The sequence below is a fragment of the Petaurus breviceps genome, unplaced genomic scaffold (genome assembly GCF_028583685.1).
Source record: "Petaurus breviceps papuanus isolate PSGF00001 unplaced genomic scaffold, PetGlider_PUasm1.0 189, whole genome shotgun sequence".
In the NCBI taxonomy this organism is placed as follows: domain Eukaryota; kingdom Metazoa; phylum Chordata; class Mammalia; order Diprotodontia; family Petauridae; genus Petaurus; species Petaurus breviceps.
Window position 1 is genome coordinate 30,274,159 of NW_027185809.1, and position 25,729 is coordinate 30,299,887.

Consider the following 25,729-nt stretch of genomic DNA (forward strand, 5'->3'; position numbering starts at 1 on the left):
CCAGGAGAACATTATACATAGTAACAGCCACATTATGCAACGACTAACTTTGCTAGACTTGGCTCTTCTCAACAATGCAAGGATCTAAGACAACTCCAAAGACTCGTGATGGAAAGTGTTGTCCACATCCAGAGAGAGAACTATGAAGTCTGAATGCAGATCAGAGCAGACTATTTGCTCTCTTTTTGTTGTTGTTTTATTTCTTCTTTCTTGTGGTTCCTCCCTTTGGTTCGATTCCTTCTTTACAACATGACTAATGTGAAAATATACTTAATATGAATGTATATGTAAGGTCTGTCTCAGATACCATACCATCTTGGAGAGTGGGAAAGGGAAAAGGGGGAGAACAAATTTAAAACTCAAAAGCTTATGGAAATGAATGTTGAGAAATAAAAATAAATAAATTATTATTTTAAAAAATGAGTTGGCCCAGCTCTTTGCCAAAGCAATCACCTCTGCATGTATAAGCAATGCCACTACATCTAGTCTCCTCTAATAAATTGCCGCCTCTGTCATTTCCACTCTTTATCTTCAATCTCTCTGTCTATTGGCTCTTTCCCTGCTATCTACAAATATGTCTGTGCCTCCTGCATCCTCCACAAATCCTCATGGGATCCTTCTTTCCTCACCAACTCTCATTTCATATCTCCCCTGTCTTTTGTAGCTAAACTCCTTGAGTATGTACATCCAACTTCTTTCCTCTCACCCTCTTTATGACAATAATCTGGCATTTGACCTTATCTTTTTCCATCATCTCTTATGTCACCCACCTGAAATTCCTTCTCTAGTGTAAGATACTGTGCTCTTATAGCACTTTACACATATGTACACAATGTACACATATACTATATGCTCAAAGAATAGTCAAGGATGGTTTTCAAGTTCTGAGAAATTCAGTTAGGCCATTGCATAGATCTTCAGAAAGATAGTTAGGAGGTTCCTTAGTTGCAAAGGCTTAGCAAAAGTAGTTTTATTTTAGATTTTGTAAGAGTTAGGAAACAAATAGTGTTTTGAGAATGACTCTGACAATGAACTAATGAAATCTAGCCTTGTTAAGCATGGGATCCTGGACTTCTTGCAAGACTGTGAATTTTCTACTTTGATTTGAACCTCTCTTGATCCCTCCCACTTGTTATGAATGTCATGGTATTTTATTAGTTTAAGGGAGCTGATCTACCAAAAACCCAATCATTAAAAAGGCTAAATAATGAGGTTTTAAACTGTCAAAAGGTGATCCCTATATAAATTAAAAATTAGTCCACTGAGTGAATCAGAGATGAATCAACATACATACTCAGTCCTTATCTCTGAGTGACCTTAAAAGTCAATTGAGTGAGTCCAGTAGATAAGACTTGAAGAGGAGCCCAGTTCCTAGGAGACATGGAGCTGGAGCTGGAGGCTGTGAGAAACCACATGGAGCTAGGAGACTGGAGCAGAAACAGAAGAAACCACCACAAAGAAGGGGACAGGGATTCTAGAGGCATTTGGGCTGATTGTCACAAGGAATGTAGGGATGGATTCTCTGTTGCTAAAACCTCTCTCCTGTTGCTTAATTCTGAGTCATGTTTTCCAACATATTTTTTGGCCAATTTCCCAATACCAAACATTTGCACTGAAGTCACTGTGTTTATTTGATACAGAGAGTCTTATCAAGTTCTTTGTAGAATTTCTCAACCTTTTGTAACTGATGTTGTTGCAAAGGTACAATTATCTTGTCAGTAGCCTTGTTGCTTACGCTCTTCTTGAGCACTGTAATGGAAGATGAATAAATGTTTCACAAAATGATGTTTCTTGTTGCCTTTTGAGGTACATTGAAGCCAACTCCCTAATTTTCAGTTCTGAAAATGTGTCAGCTATCCTATTCAGCTATAAGTTCCTAATATCTATTGGTTTCCTTTATAGTTAGAATAGAATTTTTGATATTCATTTCCTCTGGCAGCATGATCTCTTAGTCATTGGACAAGGATTTTGCATTTTGAATGCCAACAAATTAATATTTACATGTGTGCTTAAAACTGTGACTCTTAGCATCTGCTTCCTAACCACACGTCCTTCTGTTTTTCTTGTCTAGTTTTAGATTCCTACTTTTTAAGAATTTAAATTCTCATATTTTGGATGAGAATTAAATTATCATCTTTATAGATAAGGATGGGAAATTTTTCCTACGTTCAGCACTGATATAGTGAATGGAAAGAAGATAGTTTTTAAAATTAATTTACTAGTTTAAGGGAGCTGATGTACCAAATTAATTTAAATTTTAAATCTTGAGAACTAAAACACAAACCATTTTTTACTTTCTGAATCCTTCTATAACTTTAAAACTGGTGGTTAGGCAGTTGAAAAATGAAAGGTTTAGTGATAAAAGTCTGATAGTTGAGTTATATAGGACAATGAAACAAATATATAATAACAAGAACTATTCCCCCATAGATCTGCTCAAAAATGTGAACAATAGGGGTGGCTAGGTGGTACAGTAAAGTAGGTACCCATAAATTGAAGAATGGCATCTGAATATAATGGAATATTATTGTGCATTAAGGCATGATGAGTGTGCCTCCGGGCAAGACATTTAAACTCAGTGCCCCAGGCAAGCCAGCAAATTTGTAAGTTGTAGAGTGAAGATAAGGAGCTCTTAATACCTGGCTTCTTAATCTTTTTACTGAACATTTCTGAGAATGCTCTTTATAAATGAGTAAAATAAAATGCACAGTATTACAAAGGAAACAACTTATATTAATATAAAGTTAAATCTGAAACAAAAAAATTTTGATAATGGGGAATTCAGAGAGATATGGAACTGTTCATTTCAGGGCAGTGTGAACTGATTGCAGAGCAAAATATGCAGCATTAAAATAACAATATACAACAGGAACACAATGATATAGATGAAAAAATTAGAAGCAAGTTGGACAGTAATTGAAAAACCAATAAGGATTCCAGAAAACAGATAATGAATCTTAGTAGTTTCCTCACAGGAAAGAGATAGGTGATGTTAGATGGAATTTCTATATCAGATTTTTTTTTGCTTTTTTTTTTGGAGGGGGAAGGGCAGGGCAATTGGAGTTAAGTGACTTACCCAAGGTCACATGGCTAGTAAGTGCTATGTGTCTGAGGTCACGTTTGAACTCAGGTCCTCCTGACTCCAGGCCGGGTGCTCTATTTACTGTGCCACCTAGCTGGCCCTATATGAGATACTTTTGCTTAACTCTTTTTCTTTGTTAGGAGAGTTGGGGGTGGGGAGGATTCCAAGAAATGCCCTTGACATAAATACAATAAGTTTCAATAAAATTTTTTTAAATTATATGTGAAAAGAGTTCTGGGTAACACTGGTTGTAAAATTTGTAGTTTTCAATACTTTTGAGAAAATCAGCAGTAATTGGATTATAATTTAGTCTAAGTAGGTCATTTAAAATTGTCAGGAAACACAACTCAAAAACAGGCATTACTCACTTGAATTCTATAAGCATTTATTAAATCCCTTCTAAACACTGGCAATACAAATTTAAAACAAAAACAAAAACCCCAGTCTTTGTCCTCAGGGACAGCTTATAATCTAATGGGAAAGGTAGGAAGTTTAATGAGGGGCCAGGGAGAGCAGCAGTGCAGCACTAAGGGGTGCCCAGCATGGGGGCATCATGATGTTTCATGGATTGGAAACCAAGCAGAACTGCTGGTGGCAAATGCAATTACCTGCAAAGTTCTGAGCTCTCTATAAAGGAAGGTTTTGGGAGGAGCTTATTGCTTTGCTCCAACCCTCTAATCAGAGCGGAGAGGCAACTGAAGGAGTTGAGAAGGTGTTGATTATCAAAAGCTGTGTCAGTCTGAATGGTGGTGAGGTATCATTTGATTAGCTTATCCTGGGGGAGGCCTGATGTCCAGTGAAGTGGAAACCAGCAGAGCTGCTGATGGGAAATGGCGTATAAAGCAAAGAAGGGAATGACTGCTAAAGGGAATTATAGTAGAAAAGAATAGTTCAAAGAATGATTTTCAAAAGTATTTTTATTGCTCTTTTGTTTATCCAACATTATTTTAGGAGAAAATGGCAACCCAGTGGCAGAGAATTTCTGTATGGAAGAGGCTAATTTACCAGATGAATTAAACGAGGGACAAGTAAAAGTCCGAACTCTTTATCTCTCTGTGGATGCTTATATGGTAAGTAGCAAGGTGCTCTGACTAAAATAATAATAATGATAAATTTTATGAGAATAAGCTCCACGTGCATATAGGATGTTATTGGAAAGGGCATTAGAAAGGGAACAATTAGGCTTTTACAAGCATAAACCATACCTTAGCCATCACACCATTGAGGGAAAGTCATAGACAATATAAAATTCCTCTATACTCATTGTTTGTTCACTATAAAAAAGTTTTTGATTTAGTCAAACAAAATGCTGCCACAGAGGCTTTCCTCTGACAAAGAGTCTCCCTGTATGTGTCAAAATTATGAGATTGCTTTAAGATAAGAAAGATAACCTTTTCTTATAGGCCCGTGGCCTTTAATTTTAGGTGAGATATATGGTCATCTAAGATGTTTCAAGTTTTTCATGCAGCACAGAGTTCAAATCAGAATGGGATTCCTTATGGAAAGAAGTGGAACAGGCATAGAAAGTTCTCCTTACATTATCTTTCTCCCAAACCTCCCCATTTCAAACATTTCTGTTACCCTTGAGGACATAACCATCCTTCCATTCTCTTAGGTTTGTAACCTCAATGTCACTGTTCACACCTTACTCTCCTTTAGCTCTCATATCCAATCAGTTGTCAAATCTGGTCATCTATGAATCAACAACTTCTCCCTTTCTCCTCATTTACAGAGCCACAACATTTGGTACAGGGCTTCATCACCTCATGGGTAGACTATTACAGTCTTTCCTCACTGCAGTCCATTGTTCACTTAGCCATCAAATTAACTGTCCTAGCACTCAGGTCTAACCCTTTATTCAATCAATTCCAGTGACTCTCATTATTGTTTAGTCATAAAGTCTTTCCCTCTCCACAAATCTGACAGGTAAACTATTCCTTGCTTTCCAAGATTGCTTACAGTATCAACCTTTATACCTAGATCATGTACCGATTTAGATTTGATTTTGGTATATGGTGTTAGGTAATGGTCTATGCCCAGTTTCTGCCATACTATATTCCAGTTTTCCCAGCAGTTTTGTCAAATAGTGAGTTCTTATCCCCAAAACTGTGGTCTTTGGGTTTATCAAATAATAGATTACTATAGTCATTGACTGCTGAATCTCATGTGCAAAAACTATTCCATTGATCCACTACTCTATTCCTGAGCCAGTACCAAGTAGTTTTAATGACTGCTGCTTTATAATACAGATTGAAATCTGGTATAGCTAGCTAGTCCACCTTTCCTAGCATTTCTTTTCATTAATTCCCTTGATATTCTGGACCGTTTATTCTTCCAAATGAATTTTGTTAACTATTTTTTTCTAGTTCTATAAAGTAGTTTTTTGGTAAATTGATTGGTATGGCACTAAATATATAATTTAATTAAGTAAAATTGCCATTTTTATTATATTAGCTCAACCCAGCCACGAGCAATTGATATTTTTCCAATTAGTTAGATCTGACTTAATTTGTGTGACGAGTGTTTTATAGTTTTGGTCATATAGGTCCTGGGTTTGTTTTGGCAGGTAGATTCCCAAATATTTTATAATGTCTACAGTAACTTTAAATGAGTTTTCTCTATCTCTTGCTGTTGAATTTCATTGGAAATATATAGGAATGCTGAGAATTTATGTGGGTTTATTTTATATCCTGCAACTTTGCCAGAAATTTTTTTTTTTTAAGCAATCAGGGTTAAGTAACTTGCTCAAGGCTACACGGCCAGTTATTTCTGGGTGTGGTGCTGAGTGTCTGAGCCCGGGATTCGATCTCCAGGTCGTTCTGACACTGGAGCCGGTGCTCTTACTCCCCGTGCTACCTGGCCGCCCCAACTTTGCCAGAAATTTGAGCAATTTCAATTTCATAATGGCTGTCTCCATCCAAAAAATAGGTATCTCTGATTATTAGAAAGTCGACAAACCATTAATTCAGATTTTTCTGATGTTCCTAATGTTATGCAGAAAGTAGCTCCTTTCATGAGCACTTTGAGTTGCTCATGAGGACAAACAGCAACAACTGCTTCCCTTTCTTGATCTTTGTTTCTTTTTCCAGTTTAATAAATATTTGTGTAGCACTTGCTGTGTGTAAAGCACCCAAATGATAAATTGTCACAAAGGCAATAATAACACACGATGGTTACTGAGATATCAGTAATATGTTTTCTAAATATTTGTCCATCATCTAATTATCCTTTCAATAGCTTTCCCAGGAATCAAAGTCCAACCAACTGACCTAAATAGTTTGCAGTGTCTACTTTCTTTCTTTTTTGTTTTAATCCAGATTTTGTCTATTTCCAATCTTGTGATGCGTCTCCCATTTTCTTTCTTTCTTCCTTCCTTCCTTCCTTCCTTCCTTCCTTCCTTCCTTCCTTTCTCTCTCTCTCTCTCTCTCTCTCTCTCTCTCTCTCTCTCTCTCTCTCTCTCTTTCTTTCTTTCTTTCTTTCTTGGAGGGGGGAAGGCAGGGCAATTGGAGGTAAGTTACTTGTCCAAGGTCACACAGCTAGTAGGTATCAAGTGTCTGAGGTCAGATTTGAAATCAGGTCCTCCTGACTCCAGGGCCAATGTTTTATTCACTGCTCCATCTCACTACTGGTCCCATTTTCCATAAAAGTCTTTTCAGATATCACTGATAGTGGCTCAACAGTCACATCTGCCACTACTTTCAGATTATCTGGGCCAGGTGACAGGACATCATCCAGGGTAGCTAGGTACTCTCTTACTCTCTCCTTATATGTTTTTGAATATCCCCCTGTTAATCAGTTTGGTTCTGTCATTTTTAGTGTAAAGATCAGTCTTCTCTGAAGAGAGAAATGAAGGAATAAAATAAGATTTGAGCAGTTTTGTCTTCTCTCTGTTATCTCATCCACCCCAAGCAATGTTATTGTCTCTTCTTTGTTTCTCCCTTTTCTCCCAAGGTAGGATTTTTTTTTAAGACACTTTTTGTTGTTTTGAGATTTCCTTGCCAGCCTCAAATTCTATGAGTATTCCTAACAATTTTTTTATTTGAGAGTGCAAGATGAACTATTTTTTAAATTTTAAACTCATTTTTATTTTATTTTGAGTTCCAGATTCTCTCCTTCCTCCTCTTCTTCCCTCACTGAGAAGATAAGAAAAATAAAACCCATTACAAATATATATTGACATGCAAAACAACTTTCTACAGGAACTATGTTCCAAAGAGGGGGAAAAAGAGAGAAAAAGAATGACACAAAATAATGTTTCATCCTGTACTCTGAGTCTGTCAGTTCTCTTTCGAGAGATTAATAACATATTTCATCATTAGTTCTTTGTAATTGTTATTGGTCATTATGTTGATCAGAGTTACTAAGTCTTTCACAATTGATTATTTTTTCTTTTTGCATTTTATTTATTAATTCATTTCTTTTAGACTTCAACATTCCTTTCTCTTTTTTTTTGCTTTTTTGCTTTCTTTCTTTCTTTTTTTAAAGCAATTGGGGTTAAGTAACTTGCGCAAGGTTACATGGCCAGTTATTTTGTGTGGGTGTTAAGTATCTGAGGCCGGAACCAATCGTGGGTCCTCCCAACTCTGGGGCCGGCACTCTTACTCACTGCGCCACCTAGCCGCCCCTCTTTTTCTTTTTTTAAGTTAAATTTTATGTTTATTTTTAGATTACATCATTCATTTCCACAAAATTTTGAGTGACAAATTTTCTCCCCGTCTTTCTCCTCCCCACCACCCCAAAACATGATCTCACTGTATACCTCCTCCCCCAATCTGCTCTCTCCTATATTCTCCCCCATTCCCTCTCTGACTTTCTGGTAGGGCTTATTTCCCAGTTGCATGTAAAAATAATAATAATAATAATGATAAATTTTAAAAAACATTTTATTTTAAAACTTTGAATTCCAGATTCTTTCCCTTCCTCCCTTTGTCACCCACCTTTACTGGGAAGATAAGCAATTCAATATGGGTTGTACATAGGTAGTTACGCAAAATGTTTCCATAGTGGATAAATTGTGAAACAATGACTATATTTTCCTCCATCCTATCCCACCCCCCACTTGTTCTATTCTCTACTTTGACCCTGTCCCTTTTCAAAAGTGTGTTCTTCTAACTACTCTCCCCCCCGCCCCAATCTGCCCTCCATTCTATCATTCTCCTCTTATCCCCTTACTCCCTACTTTCCTGTAGGGTAAGATACCCAATTTAGTGTATATATTATTGCCTCCTTAAGCCAAATTCAATGATACTAAGGTTGACTCATTCCCTTTTGCCTTCTGGTTCTTGCCATCCATTGTAACAGTTTTCCCTTGCCTCTTCTATATGAGATAATTTACCCCATTCTATCTGTCCCCATCTCCTCTCATTATAGTACTCTCTCACCTCTCAATTTCACCTTTTAAATATCATCCCTTTCTATTTAATTGATCCTGTGCCCTCTGTCTATGTATACCTGTACACATATATACATACACTTACATATGTATTCATATGTCCATATACCCTCCTCTATATACATATATATGTATGTGTGTGTATACACACACACACACACATTTATATTCCCTTCAACTATCCTCATACTGAGAAAAGTTTCATATGTTACAATTATCGTTTTTCCATGTAGGCATGTAAATAGTTCAACTTTGATAAGTTCCTTATGATTTCTTTTCCCTGTTTACCTTCTCATGCTTCTCTTGCTTTTTGTATTTGAATGTCAAATTTTCTATTTAATTTTGTTTTTTTTTTTCATCAAGAATGCTTGAAAGTCCTTTGTTTCATTGAATGACAATATTTTCCCCTGAAACATTATACTCAATTTTGCCGGGTAGATGATTCTTGGTTTTAATCCTAGCTCCTTTGATCTCCAGAATATCATATTCCAAGCTCTTTGATCCCTTAATATAGAAGGTACTAGATCCTGTCTTATCCTGTTTGTGTTTCCACAATATTTGAATTGTTTCTTCTTGGCTTCTTGTAATATTTTCTCCTTGATCTGGGAACTCTGGAACCTGGCTATAATATTCCTAGGAGTTTTTTGGGGGGGATGTTTTTCAAGAGGTGATTGGTGAATTCTTTCAGTTTCTATTTTGCCCTCTGGTTCTAAAACATCAGGGCAGTTTTCCTTGAGAATTTCTTGAAGGATGATTTCTAGGTTCTTTTTTTAATCATGGCTTTCAGGTAGTCCAATCATTTTAAAATGATCTCTCCTGTATCTATTTTCTAGGTCAGTGGTTTTTCCAATGAGATATTTCACATTGCCTTCTATTTTTTTCATTTTTTTGGATCTGTTTTATAGTATCTTGATTTCTCATAAAGTCATTAATTTTCAGTTGCTCCAATCTTATTTTGAAGGAGCTATTCTGTCCAGTGAATTTTTGAAATTCCTTTTCCATCTGGCAAATATAGCTTTTTAAGACATTCTTCTCCTCACTGGCTTTTTGAGCTTCTTTTGCCATTTGACTTAGTCTATTTTTTAAGGTATTATTTTCTTCAGTCAGGTTGTTGACTCTCTTTTCATGATTTTCTTGCATCATTCTCATTTCTCTTCCCAATTTTTCTTCCACTTCCCTTATGTGATTTTCAAAATCCTTATTGAGCTCCTCTATGGCCTGTGATCAATTCATATTTTTCTTGGAAGCTTTTGGTACAGGAGTTCTGACTTTGTTGTCTTCCTCGCATTCCATGCCTTGATTCTTTTTGTTCCCAAAATAGGAATGTAAAGTTTGATTGCTGTGTTTTCTTTGCTTCTTTTGCTCGCTTATGTTGCCTCTCAATTACTTGACTTTTGAGCTTTTTGCCACAGTAGAACTGTGCTTCCAGAGGGGATAGCTTTGTTCCAAACCACTGGGGTTTTCGCCGCTGCCAGAGCTATTAGGAGGGAGCCATCTCTATAGCCCCAACACACTCTGGCTCTCTCGTCATATACCTCAGGACCACCATCCAAGACCACAGTCCAGATCCAGGCAGGTTAAAGCAAGAGCCATTACCCTCTGAATGGTTTCTTCCCCCCACTACCATCTGCAGGCCAGATCTGCTCTGAAGCAGCCACGTGGAGGTGGCTGCGTGGCTGCCACACCTCCTGCTCTTCTCGCTCTGGGGGTAGAGGCCACACCACACCTCCATCCCCCCCCCCCGCCCCAGTTTCAACAGAATTCTACACTGACCTTTTACTTTGTCTTTGGAATTTATGGGTTGATATTTCTGGAAAAATCCACAGCTGCTTGGTGATCCACTCTCCCTAGCTGGTTGGGGCCACCCTGGGGCTAAACTGTGGGCTCATTAGGGGCTGGGCTCAGCTCCCAGTGCATTGAGATGGACCACTCCTGCCGGCCTGCCAGGCTGCCTTCAGTGGGAGATTTGTTTCTCTGTCACTTTGTGGGTTTTGTAACTCTAAAATTTGTTTAGAGTAATATTTTTGTAGGTATTTGAGGTTGTTATGGGGGTAGCTCATGGAGTTTTCCTGCTTTTATGCTGCCATCTTGGCTCCATCCCTTTCAACATTCATTTCTACAAGATTTTGAGTTCCAATTTTGCTCCTTGTTTCTCCCCTTCTCCCATTCCCAAGATGGCATGCACTCTGATTATCCCCCACCCCCAGTCTGCCATTCCTTCTTTCACCTCACCTTCCCTCCATTGCCCTTCTCCCTCACTTTCTTGCAGGGCAAGATAGATTTCCAGACCCCATTATCTATACATCTTCTTTCCCAGCTGAATGTAAAAACAATTTTTAGCATTTGTTTTTAAAACTTTGAATTACAAATTCTCTCCCTTCTTCCCTCCACATCCACCATTATAGAGAAGACAAGCAATTCATTTTAGGTTATACATGTGTAGTTATATAAAACCATTCCATAATATTCATGTTGTGAAAGACTGATTTATTTCCCTCCATCCTAGCACTCCCCTCATTTATTCTGTTCTCTCCTTTGACACTGTATTTTTTCAAAAGTGTTTGCTTCTGACTACTCTCTCCTCCAATCTACGCTCCCTTCTATCATCCTCCCCCTTATCCCCTTCCTCCTACTTTCCTGTAGGGTAAGACCCAATTGAGTGTGTATATTATTCCCTCCTTAAGACCCATTCCCTCTCACTTCCCCCCTCTTCCACTCCATTATAGAAGCTTTTTCTTGCCTCTTTTAGGTAAGATGATTTACCCCCATTCTATCTTTCCCTTTCTCCTCCCTATATATTGCTCTCTCACCCCTTAATTTTATTTTTTAGATATTGTCCCTTCACATTCAACTCACCCTGTGCCCTCTGTCTATACACACACACACATACACATACACACACACTCACAAACATATATTCCTTCTGACTACCCTAATACTGAGAAAGATCTCAGGAATTATAAATATCATCTTTCCATGCAGGAATGTTAACAGTTCAGCTTGATTAATTTCCTTATGATTTCTCTTTCCTGTTTACCTTTTCATGCTTCACTAGATTCTTGTATTTGAAAGTCACATTTTGTGTTCAGCTCTGGTCTTTTCATCAAGAATGCTTGAAAATCCTCTATTTCATTGAATATCTGTATTTCCCCCTGAAGTGTTACACTCAATTTTGCTGGATAGGTGATTCTTTTTTTTATCCTAGGTCCTTTGATCTCTGGAATATCATATTCTAAGCCCTCTGACCCCTTAATGGAGAAGCTCCTAGATCTTGTGTTATGCTGATTTTGTTTCCATAATATTCAAATTGTTTCTTTCTGGTTGCTTGCAATATTTTCTCCCTGACCTGGGAACTCTTGAATTTGGCTGCAGTATTCATTAGAGTTTTCTTTTTGGCTTCTCTTTCAGGAGGTGAACAGTGGATTCTTTCAATTTCTATTTTTCCCTCTGGTTCTTGTATCTCAGGGTACTTTTCCTTGATAATTTCTTCAAAGATGATATCTAGGCTCTTTTTTTTTTATCATGACTTTCAGGTTGTCCAATACTTTTCAAACTGTTTCCTGGATCTATTTTCCAGGTCAGTTGTTTTTCCAATGAGATACTTCACATTGTCTTCTATTTTTTTTCATTCTTTTGGTTTTGTTTTATAATTTCTTGATTTTAGGGGCAGCCAGGTGGCTCAGCAAGTAAGAGCATCGGCTACAGTGTTGGGATGACCTGGGGATCAAATCTGGGCTCAGATACTTAGCACCACACCCAGAAATAACTGGCCATGTAACCTTGAGCAAGTTATTTAATCCCAATTGCTTTAAAAAAAAAAAGAAAGAATTTCTTGATTTTGCATAAAGTCATTAGCTTCCATTTACTCCATTCTAATTTTGAAGGAATCATTTTCTTTGGAGAGCTTTTGGACCTCCTTTTCAACTTGACCAATTTTGCTTTTTAAGGCATTCTTCTCCTCACTGGATTTTTGGACCTCTTTTGCCATTTAATATAGTCTATTTTTTAAGGTGTTATTTATTTCAGTATTTTTTGGGTCTCCTTTAGCAAGCTGTTCACTCATTTTTCATTATTTTCTTACATCACTCTCATTTCTCTTCCCAATTTTTCATCTACTTCTACTTGATTTTCAGAATCTGTTTTGGGCTCTTCCTTGGCCTGAGACCAATTCATATTTTTCTCGGAGGCTTTTGATGGAGGAGCTTTGACTTTGTTGTCTTCTTCTGCTTGTATGTTTTGATCTTCTTTGTCACCCAAGTAATATTCTATAGTCTGAGTTTTTTCTGCACTGTTTGCTCTTTTCCCAGCCAAACATTTGACTTTCTAACTCTTTGTTAAGGTAGGACTCTGCTTCCAGTGTAAAGGGTGACTTGTCACAAAGTGGAAGGGTTTTGTGCAGCTGTTTTCAGAGATACTTCTAGGGACCTGTAAATGGTCAGTTCTTCCAGGGTTGGTATGCTCAAAGAAGAGGTATTTCCTCTTTTCCTGGCCTGTGCTCTGGTCTGTGAATGACCACCAGCACCCTTTTCTGCCTTGGAACTGTGAGGAGGATTCCCTCTCCACTGCAGCCACAAGCTCTACCACAGCAGCACTGCTCCTCACCCCAGGATTGCCCCTAGGACTGTGACCCAGATCCAAGCACAGACAAAGCAAGAGAATCCTGTCTCAGTGACAGCAAAGAGATCCCTGCATCATGCACTGATCAGCCCCTCAATCCCCATAAGGTTTGTGGGCCAGAGCTGCAGAAGCAGGAACTGCAGCTTCTCCTTCCACACTTGCTGTTGCTGCTGCCGCCTCAGCCACCTTGGGGCCAGCCCTTCCCAGACCATGCTTCTCTCTCACTCAGTTCCAACACTTTTCCCACTGAACTTCTATCCTGTCTTTGGTGTTTGTGGGCCCAAAAGTCCGGAAACCACCATAGCTTCCAGTGATTCATTCCCCTGAGACCTGCTCCTACCCGTCTGTTTTGGAGCAGCCCATGATGGACTGTGCTCCACTCCCAACCCACTGCAATAGACCCTTCCTATTGACCTTCCAGGCTGTCTTGGGCTGTAGATATATTTCACTCCATCATTTTGTGGGCTTTGCAGCTCTAGAAGTTGTTTAGGGTCATTTTTATAGGTATTTGGACGGGTTTGAGGGAGAACTAAAAGCAAGTCCCTGCTTTTACTCCAACATCTTGCCTCCTCCCACACTTGATTATCTTTACAATATTGCTGTTATTGTGTACATTGTTCTTCTGGTTCTGCTCACCTCACCTTGCATCAGTTCATATAAGTCTTCTCAGATTTTGCTAAAACCATCCCCTTCATCATTTCTTACAGAACAACAGTATTCCATCCCATTCATATACCATAACTTATTCAGCCATTTGCCAGCTGGTGACTATCCTCTCTCAGTTTCCAGTTCTTTGCCACCACAGAAAATAACTGCTATAAATAATTTTGTATATATGTGTCCTTTTCCTTTAATCTCTTTGGGGTATAGGCCTAGTAGCAATGTCACCAGGTAAAAGGGTATGTACAATTTAATTAAATTTTGGTGCATAGTTCCAAATTTTTCTCTAGAATTGTTATTAGTGTTTTAGAGCATTTTTTCATATGGCTATTGATAGTTTTGGTTTCTTCCTCCAAAAGTTGCCTGTTCATATTCCTTGACTATCATTTGTGGAATGACTTTTATTCTCATAAATTTCACTCATTTTCCTACAGATTTTAGAAATGAGACCTTTATCAGAGAAACTTGCTGCAAAGATTTCTTTCCTAGGTCTCTGTTTTCTAATTTTAGCTGCATTGATTTTGTTTGTGTAAAAGAAATTTTGATTTAATATCATCAAAATTATCCATTTTACTTCCTGTAAAGCTCTCTCCCTTATTTGGTATGAATTCTTCCCCTCACCATTTATGTGACAGGCAAATGCTTCCATGCTTAACTAATTTACTTATGGTATCACCCTTTGTATCTAAATCATGTGCCTATTTTGAGCTTATGTGCATATACACATACAATACATATATACACACACATACATATATGTATATATAATGTATTATATATAAATGCAGGCATTTATACATAAATTTTCATATGCATATATATACCCTTATATATATATATTGTGTGTGTGTATGTGTGTATAGTGTGAGATGTCAGTCTGTGCCTAGTTTCTGCCATACTACTTTCCAGTTTTCCCAGTAGTTTTTGTCAGATATTGAGCTGCTGCTCTACTACCTGGCATCTTTGGATTTATCAAGCAGTAGGTTACTATGCTTATTTGTTTCTCTATGTTGTATACTTAATCTGTTCTACTGATCAGCTCTCTGTTTCTTACCAAGTACCAAATAGTTTTGATAATTATAACTTTCTAATATAATTTGAAATCTCATACTATTGGTCTTACTTCCTTTTTTCATTGATTCCCTTGATATCCTTAACATATTGTTCCCCTAGATGAATTTTGTTATTATTTTTCTAGCTTTATAAAGTTATTCTTTAGTAATTTGGTTTTTATGGCACTGAATCAGTAAGTTAATTTAGGTAGTGTTGTCATTTTCATTGTATTGACTGAGCTGACTCATGAGCAATTAAGATTTCTCTACTTATTCAGATGTCTTGATTTGTGTGAAGTATTTTGTGATTGTGTTCATAAAGTTCCCGTGGCAGGTAGATTCCACCAATAAGTTTTTTATACCATCCATAGTTATTTAAATGGAATTTCTCTGTCTCTTCTGGTGTTTTGTGGGGTTTGGTTTTTTGTTGTTGTTTTTCTAACGTGGTTTTTACAGGACTGTGCCATCATCCTCTGTTAGTTGCCTTTTTTCCATCTACTGAACATTTCTTCTCAATACCCAAGTTTGTTGGTGAATTCCTTTGCATGCACAATGATCTTTTCATTGTAAGGTTCTTGAGGACAGGTACTGTCTTTGGTCTCTTTTTGTTTAACTTGTGCTTTAACACAGTGCCTGGCACCTGGTAGGTGCTTAATAAGTATTTATTGAATTGAATGGAATCTTTTCAGACAAATACTACTTTAAAATTTTTTTCTCTTTGGGCTATGAGAATTTCACTCTTAAATATCTCCCTGTCCTCCTGGGTTGACATCCTCTGAAGCATTTTACTCCATGGGATCTTACCATTGTTTCCTCCGAACTGTTTAAACTCTGACTTTCCAATTCAGGGTACATAATACATACTGTCCAGATTACCTGTTCTCTATCACAAGTTATCACAGAAAGTGGTCACTTCTACCTGGGGTTCCATCATTTCTCCCTCAGCAAACAGTTTTTCCCTGTTAGTGAGACTTAGATTCAGAGTGATGGGGTGCTTGGGACCTATGTCTGTAATATCAGTTTATAACATCAGTTTGTAAAATCAGTTTGTAAAACTAGTCTGTAAAATCACATGTCCCCCTCCCTAGCCTCAGAGAATTAACTCTGCCCCTTCCCCCTGCCAGTACTCTGCCCAGCAACAACCCATGAATTGTTTATTTCTGCTTGGAACAATAACAAGCTACACCTACGAATCCTTCACTAAACCATCTATAAATATTTTAGCTTAGGCAAATGTTATCTCCCCTTAGTATAATGGCCAACTGCATCTATGAATCCTTCAATGCACTATCTATAGGTTAACTCCTTAGCCAATTATATACATACTGAGTCTCTGTTAGCCTTGGTTGCCAATATCATCTTGTCAAACATGACACTGATGGGTGGCAGACTAGGCATTTCTCAGTCTTGACCAATAGCTGACTTTGACGTTTCAAGCCTAAAACCACACCTCCAGGTAGCTATTTCCCAGTGAATTATGGGCAATACGCCCATATATAACATATTAAAAGTGCATGTTCTTTTAAGCACTGACCATTCCTTAACTCCTCCCTAATCCCACCCTTACTCACCTAGTTAGCATAATTGACACCTGTTTTACTGTCTTGACTCCTTAAAAACTATACCTGTGACTTCTTTAAGTTTGCAAGTTCCCTAAGAACTCTTGCCTGCTATACAGCATAACAATAAACTTACAGGTTCCCTGAGAACCCCTGCCCGTCGTAAAGCATAACAATAAACTTTTACAATCCTGACTCCAAGTTTGCTTGGGCCTACTGAATTCCTTCCAGACTGCATCTCAGGGATTCTGGTCATTGATCAGAGTTCCTGTATAACCTATTCCTCCCCTTCCCTCCCCCCATCAAGAGTAGAAATTCTCCTTGTTGGTTCCTTCACCTTTTGAAGGATAAAATTCGCCCTAAGGCATAAAGTCCTTCTTGGCTTCTCTGCTTGATAATTGAAGTCCCCCATTACTATGCCAAGCTTGTGATATTTCCCAAACTCCTCAGCTGTCTCTTCTTTCTGTCCAGGTGGTCTCTAGTATTCTCATACTTAAAAGCTTTATGTGTTTGCAGTGGTTAGCCACCTCACAGCTTGTATGATCTTAGGAAAATTGTTCCTTAGAGGTCATTATGATAGATAACACTGGGATCAACAAACAGTTTAAGTAATTCCTATTTAGATATGTTACATATACCTTGTTTTGTGATGTTGCTAAAATGGGTAGTCTTCATTGATTTCTGTGGAACTGCCAAATGGAATAAATCACGTGGCTTTGAGTCATTGTCTATGACATTTTTTTCCCTGACTGTTTCAGAGGAACAAGTCTTTAATATTTATGTATCTACAGCTTGTCATGTTCCAGAGAAGCAAGAAAGAAGCCTGGTAGCTTGTAGCTTTGGTTGCTTGAATCCTTTAAAATGGGTTGGTTTATTTTTTTTAAACACAAATTTTAAAACAGTCCAGAACATTGTATTCACCTTGTTAGTATTTAACTTCTTTAGCAATTGTTCAGTTTGTTGGTAGAGTGATGAGGATCCAATTGTTCCCCCTTCTGGGGACTCTTGAAGAAACCCTTTGGTTGTGGTTTTCCTTGAAGACTTTTCCTTTAATGAGAAGGAAATAGCCATACATAATCCACTTCAATAAAGCCCTTTCTGACCCTGGCACTATCAATGGATTCTGAATTGAAAACAATTCCACTTAGAGGAAAAAGGTTGAGTAACAGGGCTTTGGGAAGAAGGGCAACTATGAGAATTTTTTTTTTTTGTAGATTTGGGGACTGAAAGAATCTGTGAGATAACACTTCCTGGTTTCATTAGGATTATGATGAGGATATTAAAAAAAAAGTCTATATCCTTCAAACAGGCATTTTTAGTTATATTTTAAGAGAGACGTTCATTAAATAGGCAATACCTAAGAGGGAGGAGAGAAAGGAAAGGGGAAGATAAAATTTTGTTTTTTATTTCAGAGGAATGCTTCATACGTAACAATATTTTTTTTTCTCAATACCATTCAGTATAACCCATTTTAATGGTTTCTAACTATATACATTTAGAGAAGTATTTTCAGAATTCTCCTAATCAATGTTTTTGTTTTTCAGCGTTTTAGGATTAAGGAAGACACTGGTATTGACATTTTTAAACCTTGGCAACTGTCTGAAGTGATTGATGGTGGAGGTGTTGGAGTTATAGAAGAGAGTCAATATGGGAATTTGGCTAAAGGTGATTTTGTGACTTCTTTTAATTGGCCTTGGCAGACTAAGGCTATTATAGAAGGAAATACCCTTGAAAAGGTAATCTCTAAAAATAAGTGCATATATATTTCCTATAATTCTCAATTCATTTTTTCCTTACTATTTGATTATGCTTAATATTAAGAAAGTAATGAAATCATCCAGTTTCTCCTGCCTACTAACTCATTAAATGTAGCAAAATCTATACCTACAGTTAATTATTTGATCTTCCAATTTTTTTTCCTTTTTATTCCCTGAAAATTTATATAAAGAATGAGTTATATAAAAGTTAACTGTATTTACATTGAAAGTACAGTTAAGGGGCAGTTAGGTGGCACAGTGAGTAGAGCATCAGCCCCAGAGTCAGGAGGACCCAAGTTTGCTTCTGGCCTTAGACACTTAACACCCACACAAAAATACTAGTTGTATAACCTTGGGCAAGTTACTTAACCCCAATTGCCCTCCGAAAAGAAAAAAAAAAGAAAGTTAACCACTTTCATTTACTGTCCAAATCACAGATGAAGCAATTATGCTTACAATTATAGTCAAGGGACTTTTTTACTTCACAATAAGAGCTAGGGGCTTTGGTATGATTTGAAGTTTTAGGTGGAAGCTCTCACCTCCTAACTTCCCACTCACCAGGTGGCCTGCCTTAGAACTTGAAACTTTCATCATTAGGTAAAAGTAACTGTTAAAATGCACATATGTGTTATTACTACCAGCCTACAAGTATTAGTGTGGCACATCTCAACTAGAATTTTTTCTAACAGACAGATCTCTAAGGGACTAATTTAGAAGACAGATAAGTTTTGAAAAGAGAATACAGGAGCAAAGGTCAAGAACTTGACCTTCTGTTGACTGGAGGAATGTTGCATCTGAGAGCTAAGCAGCTGGAAGGCAGTATGGGGACAATGAATGCTTGGAGGAAGGAAAGGTGTTTAAGGGGCAGTAGGGTACAGAAAGATCAACAAAGAGGTCCTGAAGTCATACTTCACAGTTTTGCCTAATTCTGGCCCTGGTGACAGCCACTAATAATTTTTGTGTTACCTGCTTTACTGGGTTGTAAGGACATTGCTTTCCAAAACTTAAAGTATTATTATACAAATGTGAGGAGTTATCATTATTTCATGGTCATAATTGATCTGCAAATCAGATCTAACTTGGAAGGATCCTTGAAGGTTATCCATGTCTCTCCCCTCATTTTACACATTAGGAAACTGAAACAAAGAAAAATTGAGTTTCTTTCCCAGGATCGTGTAGCTAATTAGCAGAAGAGCTATGTAGAAAAGCTGATAAACATAAAAATCTTGAGCAGCTAAAGCAGAGACCATGACCTATTATGGCTTTTTTTTTTTTGGTTGATGAAAGAATTATCATAGTTTACAATATTCCTTGGAGACTAAACTTTCAAATCCTTTTTTCAATTATCAATCGTTCTTTTGCATTCCTTCCCCCCTCCTCTCCTCTCCAATAAAAATAAATAAGAACAAAACCCTTATAACAAATATGTATAGTCAACCAAAATAAATTCTCATATTGGCCATCTGTGTCTCACTGTCTCAATACTCTACACCCTGAGTGTATCACCTTTTTGTCAGGAGATAGCATTTTTCATCATTGGTCCTCTGGAATTATGATTGGTCATTGCATTGATAAGCTTTCTTTAAGTCCTCCAAAATTGTTTTTTTTTTCCAATATTGTCAAAATTTAGATTATTCTCCTGGTTCTGCTCACTTCTCTATGCATAAATTCAAGTAATCCCAAGTTTCTCTGAAAGTATTTCTTTTATTATTTCTTATAGCAAAATAGCATTCCATTATATTCATATTCCATAATTGATTCAGTCTTTCAGATGATGGGCACCCCTTTATATTCCATTTCTCTGTCACTACAAAAAGTGCTACTATAAAATATTTTTATACCTATAGGACCCTTTCCTTTTTCTCTGATTTCTTTGTAAAACTGGTCGTGATATAGCTAGGTTAAAGGGAACATACAGTTTAAAAACTTTTTGGGTATAGTTCCCAATTGTTTTGCAATGTGGCTGCATCATTTGCTCTACCAATAGCATATCATTGCTCCTGTTTTCCCACAGTCACAACATTTGACATTTTGGAGGTTGGACTTTGGCTTGAGGTTTTGATTTGGGATTCCATATGCAAATGTTGCCGTTTTTGTTTGATGTTATGTCATAGTATTCCAGTGAGGAAAATACCCTCTACCAATGCAGATCGGCAGCTGTGTGGCTGCTGAGCAGGAGAATTGTTTGTGGTCATTGAGAGGTTATGTAACTTGCCCACAGTCACAGAGCCAATTGTAACAGGCAGAACTAGGTCTTCCTGCCTTCTAGTCCCAACTTTAGAACAACTGCTTTGCCATACTGCTTTCAGTCGAACTTCATACTTTAGTTCCCTTAAAGTTTAGGCACTTTACCGTACCAGAAATTGTACAGGGTGAATTTTCATCAATATTTCCCATTTAAACTTTAATAGAGACCAAAATGAAATATAAAGTATTTTGCAATATGAAATATGTGTATATTTTATTTTAGCTAGACCCACAGCTTGTAGATGGACGCCTTTCATACTTTCTTGGTGCTATTGGTCTGCCAGGATTGACTTCTTTACTAGCAATTAAAGAAAAAGGTCACATAACTGTTGGTTCCAGCCAGACAATGGTTGTCAGTGGAGCTGCAGGTGCTTCTGGATCATTGGCTGGCCAGGTAAACTCTTCTCATGATTACTCATTGGATTACTCTAACTGAAGTCTCAATATAAAATTAGATGGGCAGGAGTATGAGACTGAGAAGCACACATTATATTTTGCCTAAATATTTTGATAAAAGTGTATATAAGTAGTCAACTATATTATTGCTATAATTAAAAAAAACCATACTGGGGGCAGCTAGGTGGTGTCGTGAATAGAGTACCGGCCCTAGAGCCAGGAGGACCTGAGTTCAAATATGGCCTCAGACACTTGATACACTTACTAGCCCCATGACTTTGGGCAATACACTTAACCCCAACTGCCTTCCAAAAAGCTCCCCCCACAAATAAACATACTGTGATTTGGGGATTTATTGGGGGCTAGTTCTCCATTTATGAGAAACTTAGAAAAAACAGACTTATATGTAAATGACAATGCTCTGATGGAAATAATCAGAAAAAAACTACCTCTCTGTAATTTCATATTCTAATGAGTAAATCTGTTAAATAATTTATCTGATTTTTAAAAATTCCAAATAAAACATAAATCACTGGGGACAAAAAATATAGAGCTTTGTACAAACGCAATTTAATGTTACTCTGAATAATGTCATTTTACAATACCATCTTAATACATTATTACCAAGCAACACTACAACATTGGGAAACCATTACATTACAATTTGGTACCCATCAAATAGCTGGTAACAATCTGAGTTCATGTTTAGTTTGCTTTGACAGTAACTTGTGAACATCAGTTGGGTCATTGCTGTGTTCTTAAGCATTATTTCTATGGAACTACCTGCTCTCTGGTTGTTTTACCTGATGAATTTTTTTCAGAACCAATGGATAGCCCATACAGCATGATTTTAAGCATTTTCACAGTATCTGTATTTTACACAGATGAATGTAATCAACAAATCTTCATAATGAGAACTTGGAAAAGTGTAATTTTTCTGAACATTTTTGGCATCTCTCAAGCTCAGAAACTTAGGTTCACATGTAGCCTTGTGATGTGTTAATGATCTGATAATTACTTTTATAAAATCAAATCTAAGATATCTACTTATAAACTCAAAGTCACTCTGTGTTCTTCTCCTGTCTTTATCACTTGTTGTAAACATCGGATTGTATTTTGGCTTTCCTCTTTAAGTCCTTCAGTATCCTTTGGCCAAAAGTTAAACAATTCTGACCTGAACTGTAGCAAATGCCAGCACATACCTGTAGTAGCTTACATTCTTTCCAGATCTCTAGGGACTGTTATAAAAATATAAATCCATTTAATTTTCAGACTTTTCTTCTTCTAGATTGGCCGTTTGGAAGGCTGTTCCAGAGTGGTGGGAATTTGTGGAACAGATGAGAAGTGCTCTATCTTGGTCTCAGAGCTGGGCTTTGATGCTGCAATTAATTACAAGAAAGGGAATGTGGCAGAACAACTCCGTGAGCTTTGCCCATCTGGAGTGGATGTTTACTTTGACAATGTTGGTGGTGACATCAGTGATACAGTTATACGCCAGGTGATTGATGGCTTCCTGCTATTACACACACACACACACACCCACCCAAAAAATGACCATTTTCTCTAGAAAGAATGGGTAATGAAGATGCTTTGAGAAACCTCTAATACATACAGGGTTTTTTTTTAAACATTCAGACTTGCATGGTAGTTCTAACATTACATGAATGTATGCCCTCTAATAGGAGGGCAACATCTGTTTTGCTTTTGTCTTTATATCCCTAGTGTCTCATACTTAGTAGGTGTTTAAACAGTGTTGACTGATTGTTCTTATTGTAAGTCTGTAACATAATAATTAGATACTAAGCCTGATTACACTGCAGAATACTATAATAAACTATCAGGTTGTTCTATCAAAGCAAGCATAGATGTTGGCAGAATATTTTTTTTGACTGGTGGCTCAGAATAACAAAGTAGGTGTGCATATGTTTGTGTGTGTATTTATGTGTTTGTACATATATATTTATATATACATGCATACACATACATACATGCATGCGTGCATGCATACATACGCACAAAACAACAGACCTAAGCCCTGATTAAGCTCCTAGTAAGTATGAGGCAATGGGGATACAAAGACAAAAACCAAACAGATGTTCCCCTCCTATTAGAGGTGACATTGCATACACTCATGAATATACACAAAATAAATACAAGGTAGTTTTGGGAGAGGAAGGGCTTTAGTGACTGCTGGAATCAAGATAGTGAATCATGTACTTGAGGTGAGTCTTAAAGGAAAATGGGAATCCCAAGAGATAGTGGTGAGAGTAGAAATGCATGTTAGGTGTTTGGGGGCAGCCAATACACAGGCAGCAGGGAGGTACAGTGGAGAGAGGCCCAGCCCTGGAGCTGGGAAGACTCTTCATCTTCCTGAGTTCAAATTAGGCCTCAGACACTTCTTAGCTATGTGACCCTGGGCAAGTCATTTCACTCTCTTTGCCTCATCTGTGAAATGTAAAAAAGTTCCTCATCTGTAAAGTGAGCTGGAGAAGACAATGGCAAAGCCGTCCTGCATCTTTACCAAGAAAACCCCAAATGGGGTCACAAAGAGCTGGACAAGACTGAAAAGGACTGAACAAGAGCAGGAATGCATGGAAATGGGAGATGGAGCAGTGTGTGAGGAGCCACAGGTAGGCTAGGATGGCTGGACCACTGAGAATGTAAGAAGACTGGAAAGGTAGGAAGCTGCCAATCTTTGAAGATCATTAAGTGAAAAACAGGAGTTTGTATTTGATCTCAGAGGTAGCAGGGAGCCACTGAAGTTCATGGAGTTTAGGTGAGATGTCAGGCAGGTGCTTTAGGAAAATCACTTAGGCGGCTCTGTGGAGGTTGGAGTAGAGGAGAGACACTTGAGGAAGGGAGGCTGCCACAACAGTCCAGGCCAGATGGTCTAGGGTGGTGACAATGTGAATGAAAGAAATTTCAAAGAAGCAGAAATGACAAGATCTGCCCCTATCTGGATACATGGGTTTGAGTGAGAGGGAGGAAAGTGTAATTAGAGCAAGACTAATGGCCTGGGATAGTACTGAGGATTGGAGGGATTTGAAGGTCGTGATGAACATGAAGAATAGGTTTAAGAAGAAAAAGGCATTATCAGACTCTGAAAATAAATGACCAAAGAGCCACAGAGATTATGCACCACCTGTTAAACTCTAAAAACACCGCAGAGATCACAGGGGTTGTATACCAACTCTTACCTCTGACCAAAGAGCTACAGAGGTTATATCAAAAACTTTATACCAGCAGTCAACTCTGAAAAACAGGATTAAATAAAATTAAAGAGCTCACAAAGGTTATAGAGAAAAAGTCTTCTTTATTCCCCTGGAGGGACACTTGACACATGTGCCAGGGTCTCCTCTAAGACCAAGGCAGCTAGGCTAAGCTTTGTTACATATACTTGTGTCTAGACATAGAACAAAGCAAGGAAGTGTGTGACCACAGTAGTGAGGTGTGAGAGTGACAATGAGGTGTTTGTCTAGCAACAAGAAAGTCTATTCATTGCAGGGCTTCATGGCCAGAATGTAGTTCTTTTAAGTGCTTATCTGAGCTCAGGCACCACCTGCAGCTGGTTTAAGCCAATTCTGTGATTTAGCTTTAGCAGAGCTCATCCAGAGGGTGACTATAAAGGATTATTTCTATGCCAAGCTCAAGGCACATTTTGGTTACTGGGACTTACCTCTGGAAAACAAGCTGTCTCCTATTAGTAAGAAAAAAAAGCAGCAAAAAGAGGAGTAGTCTTAGGTTGGGGGTCCTGACAGCATAAAGACAGATGGAACTATCAGAGATTAGAATAAAATAGAGAAATGCCATGGAAGTGGAGTATTTTGGGGTAATGGCAAGATCAGGGGTCTTAGCTCTGTATCCCTGAGGTGGAGTGAAGAAATGGCTCATGGGAATTAAGTAGATAGAGGGACTGGGAGGTTTGAGTATTTATGGGAATATCATTATGCCTGTTGAGTTCCTGAATATAAAGCATGAACTTGGATGGAAAAGAAGCCTTGTGAGTCAGACACTGAATGCATTGGGAAAGAAGAAATGTCCTAGGGCTTGTTAGATGATAGACATTTGAATCTGAGTGATAAATATGGATAGTGACTTAAGTGAGGGCAGTTTCCTGAGTGATGGTTGAGGGAGGGTATGAAAGTATCAGTGGGGACCAAGAGGTATTCCATCTCTCCTCCTAAGACCAGTGATTTGGGGTCTGTGAGAGAAGGTGCAGCCTCTTCTAGGAAGAATACAAGTGATGAAGTGTCATTGACTGCCAGGACTCAGTGAGGGCTAGAAGATGGAAGTAACATGAAAAAGGTCTAAGAATCAGAGAAATGTGTTAATTATATAGAACAAGACTTTCAGAGGACAGAATAGAAGGGGTAAAAGGATATGAAGCTAGATGTTTTGTAGATATTGTTGGACATATAGCTTTTTTCTAATCAGTAAGTATTCATTAAGCACCTACCTGTGTTTCCATGCAGCACATAGAGCTAGGGATACAATGACAAAAATGAAATAGTTCTTGCTCTCAAGGAAGGCATTCTATCAAATGAGATGGATAATCTTAACCTGTTCACATTAATTCTTCCAAGTGTATGACTTAAAGTTGTTTCATAATTACCAGGAAGCTTTTGTCTTTCATGCTTGTCATAAAGAATATGGAGAATATATTAGGAAGAAAAAATGATTACATTTAATCACGCCCTATAGAAAAAAAGATGTACATGAGGTATGTGCAACCAAATGATGACTGATCCTGAGATGTGCTCAAGGTTTCTCAGAAAGAAACAGAATTGTCTTACCAAGCTTTGATTCTTCCTGTCTCACTATCATCTAATATCTACTTACTGCTCCCCATATTTCCAGTAGGGTAACTAGGAGAGTAAACTGAAATGACTACAAGTGGAAAAAGGTTTTATATTTGATAGAGTCTTCCTATTTCATTAGCCACTGTTATATATCACTTTACTGCTAGG

The 25,729-nt window shown here is 37.7% G+C and overlaps 1 protein-coding gene across 1 annotated transcript in view; it reads left to right on the top strand.

Annotated features, from left to right (window-relative positions):
• Positions 1-25,729, top strand: part of LOC138164393 (prostaglandin reductase 2-like) — a 42,009-nt gene that overhangs the window by 11,564 nt on the left and 4,716 nt on the right. Inside the window, exons 3-6 of the mRNA XM_069092166.1 lie at positions 4,034-4,152; positions 17,907-18,098; positions 20,590-20,760; positions 22,051-22,260. Of these exons, the coding sequence (XP_068948267.1) occupies positions 4,034-4,152; positions 17,907-18,098; positions 20,590-20,760; positions 22,051-22,260 (692 nt within the window). The remainder of the gene's footprint in view (positions 1-4,033; positions 4,153-17,906; positions 18,099-20,589; positions 20,761-22,050; positions 22,261-25,729) is intronic.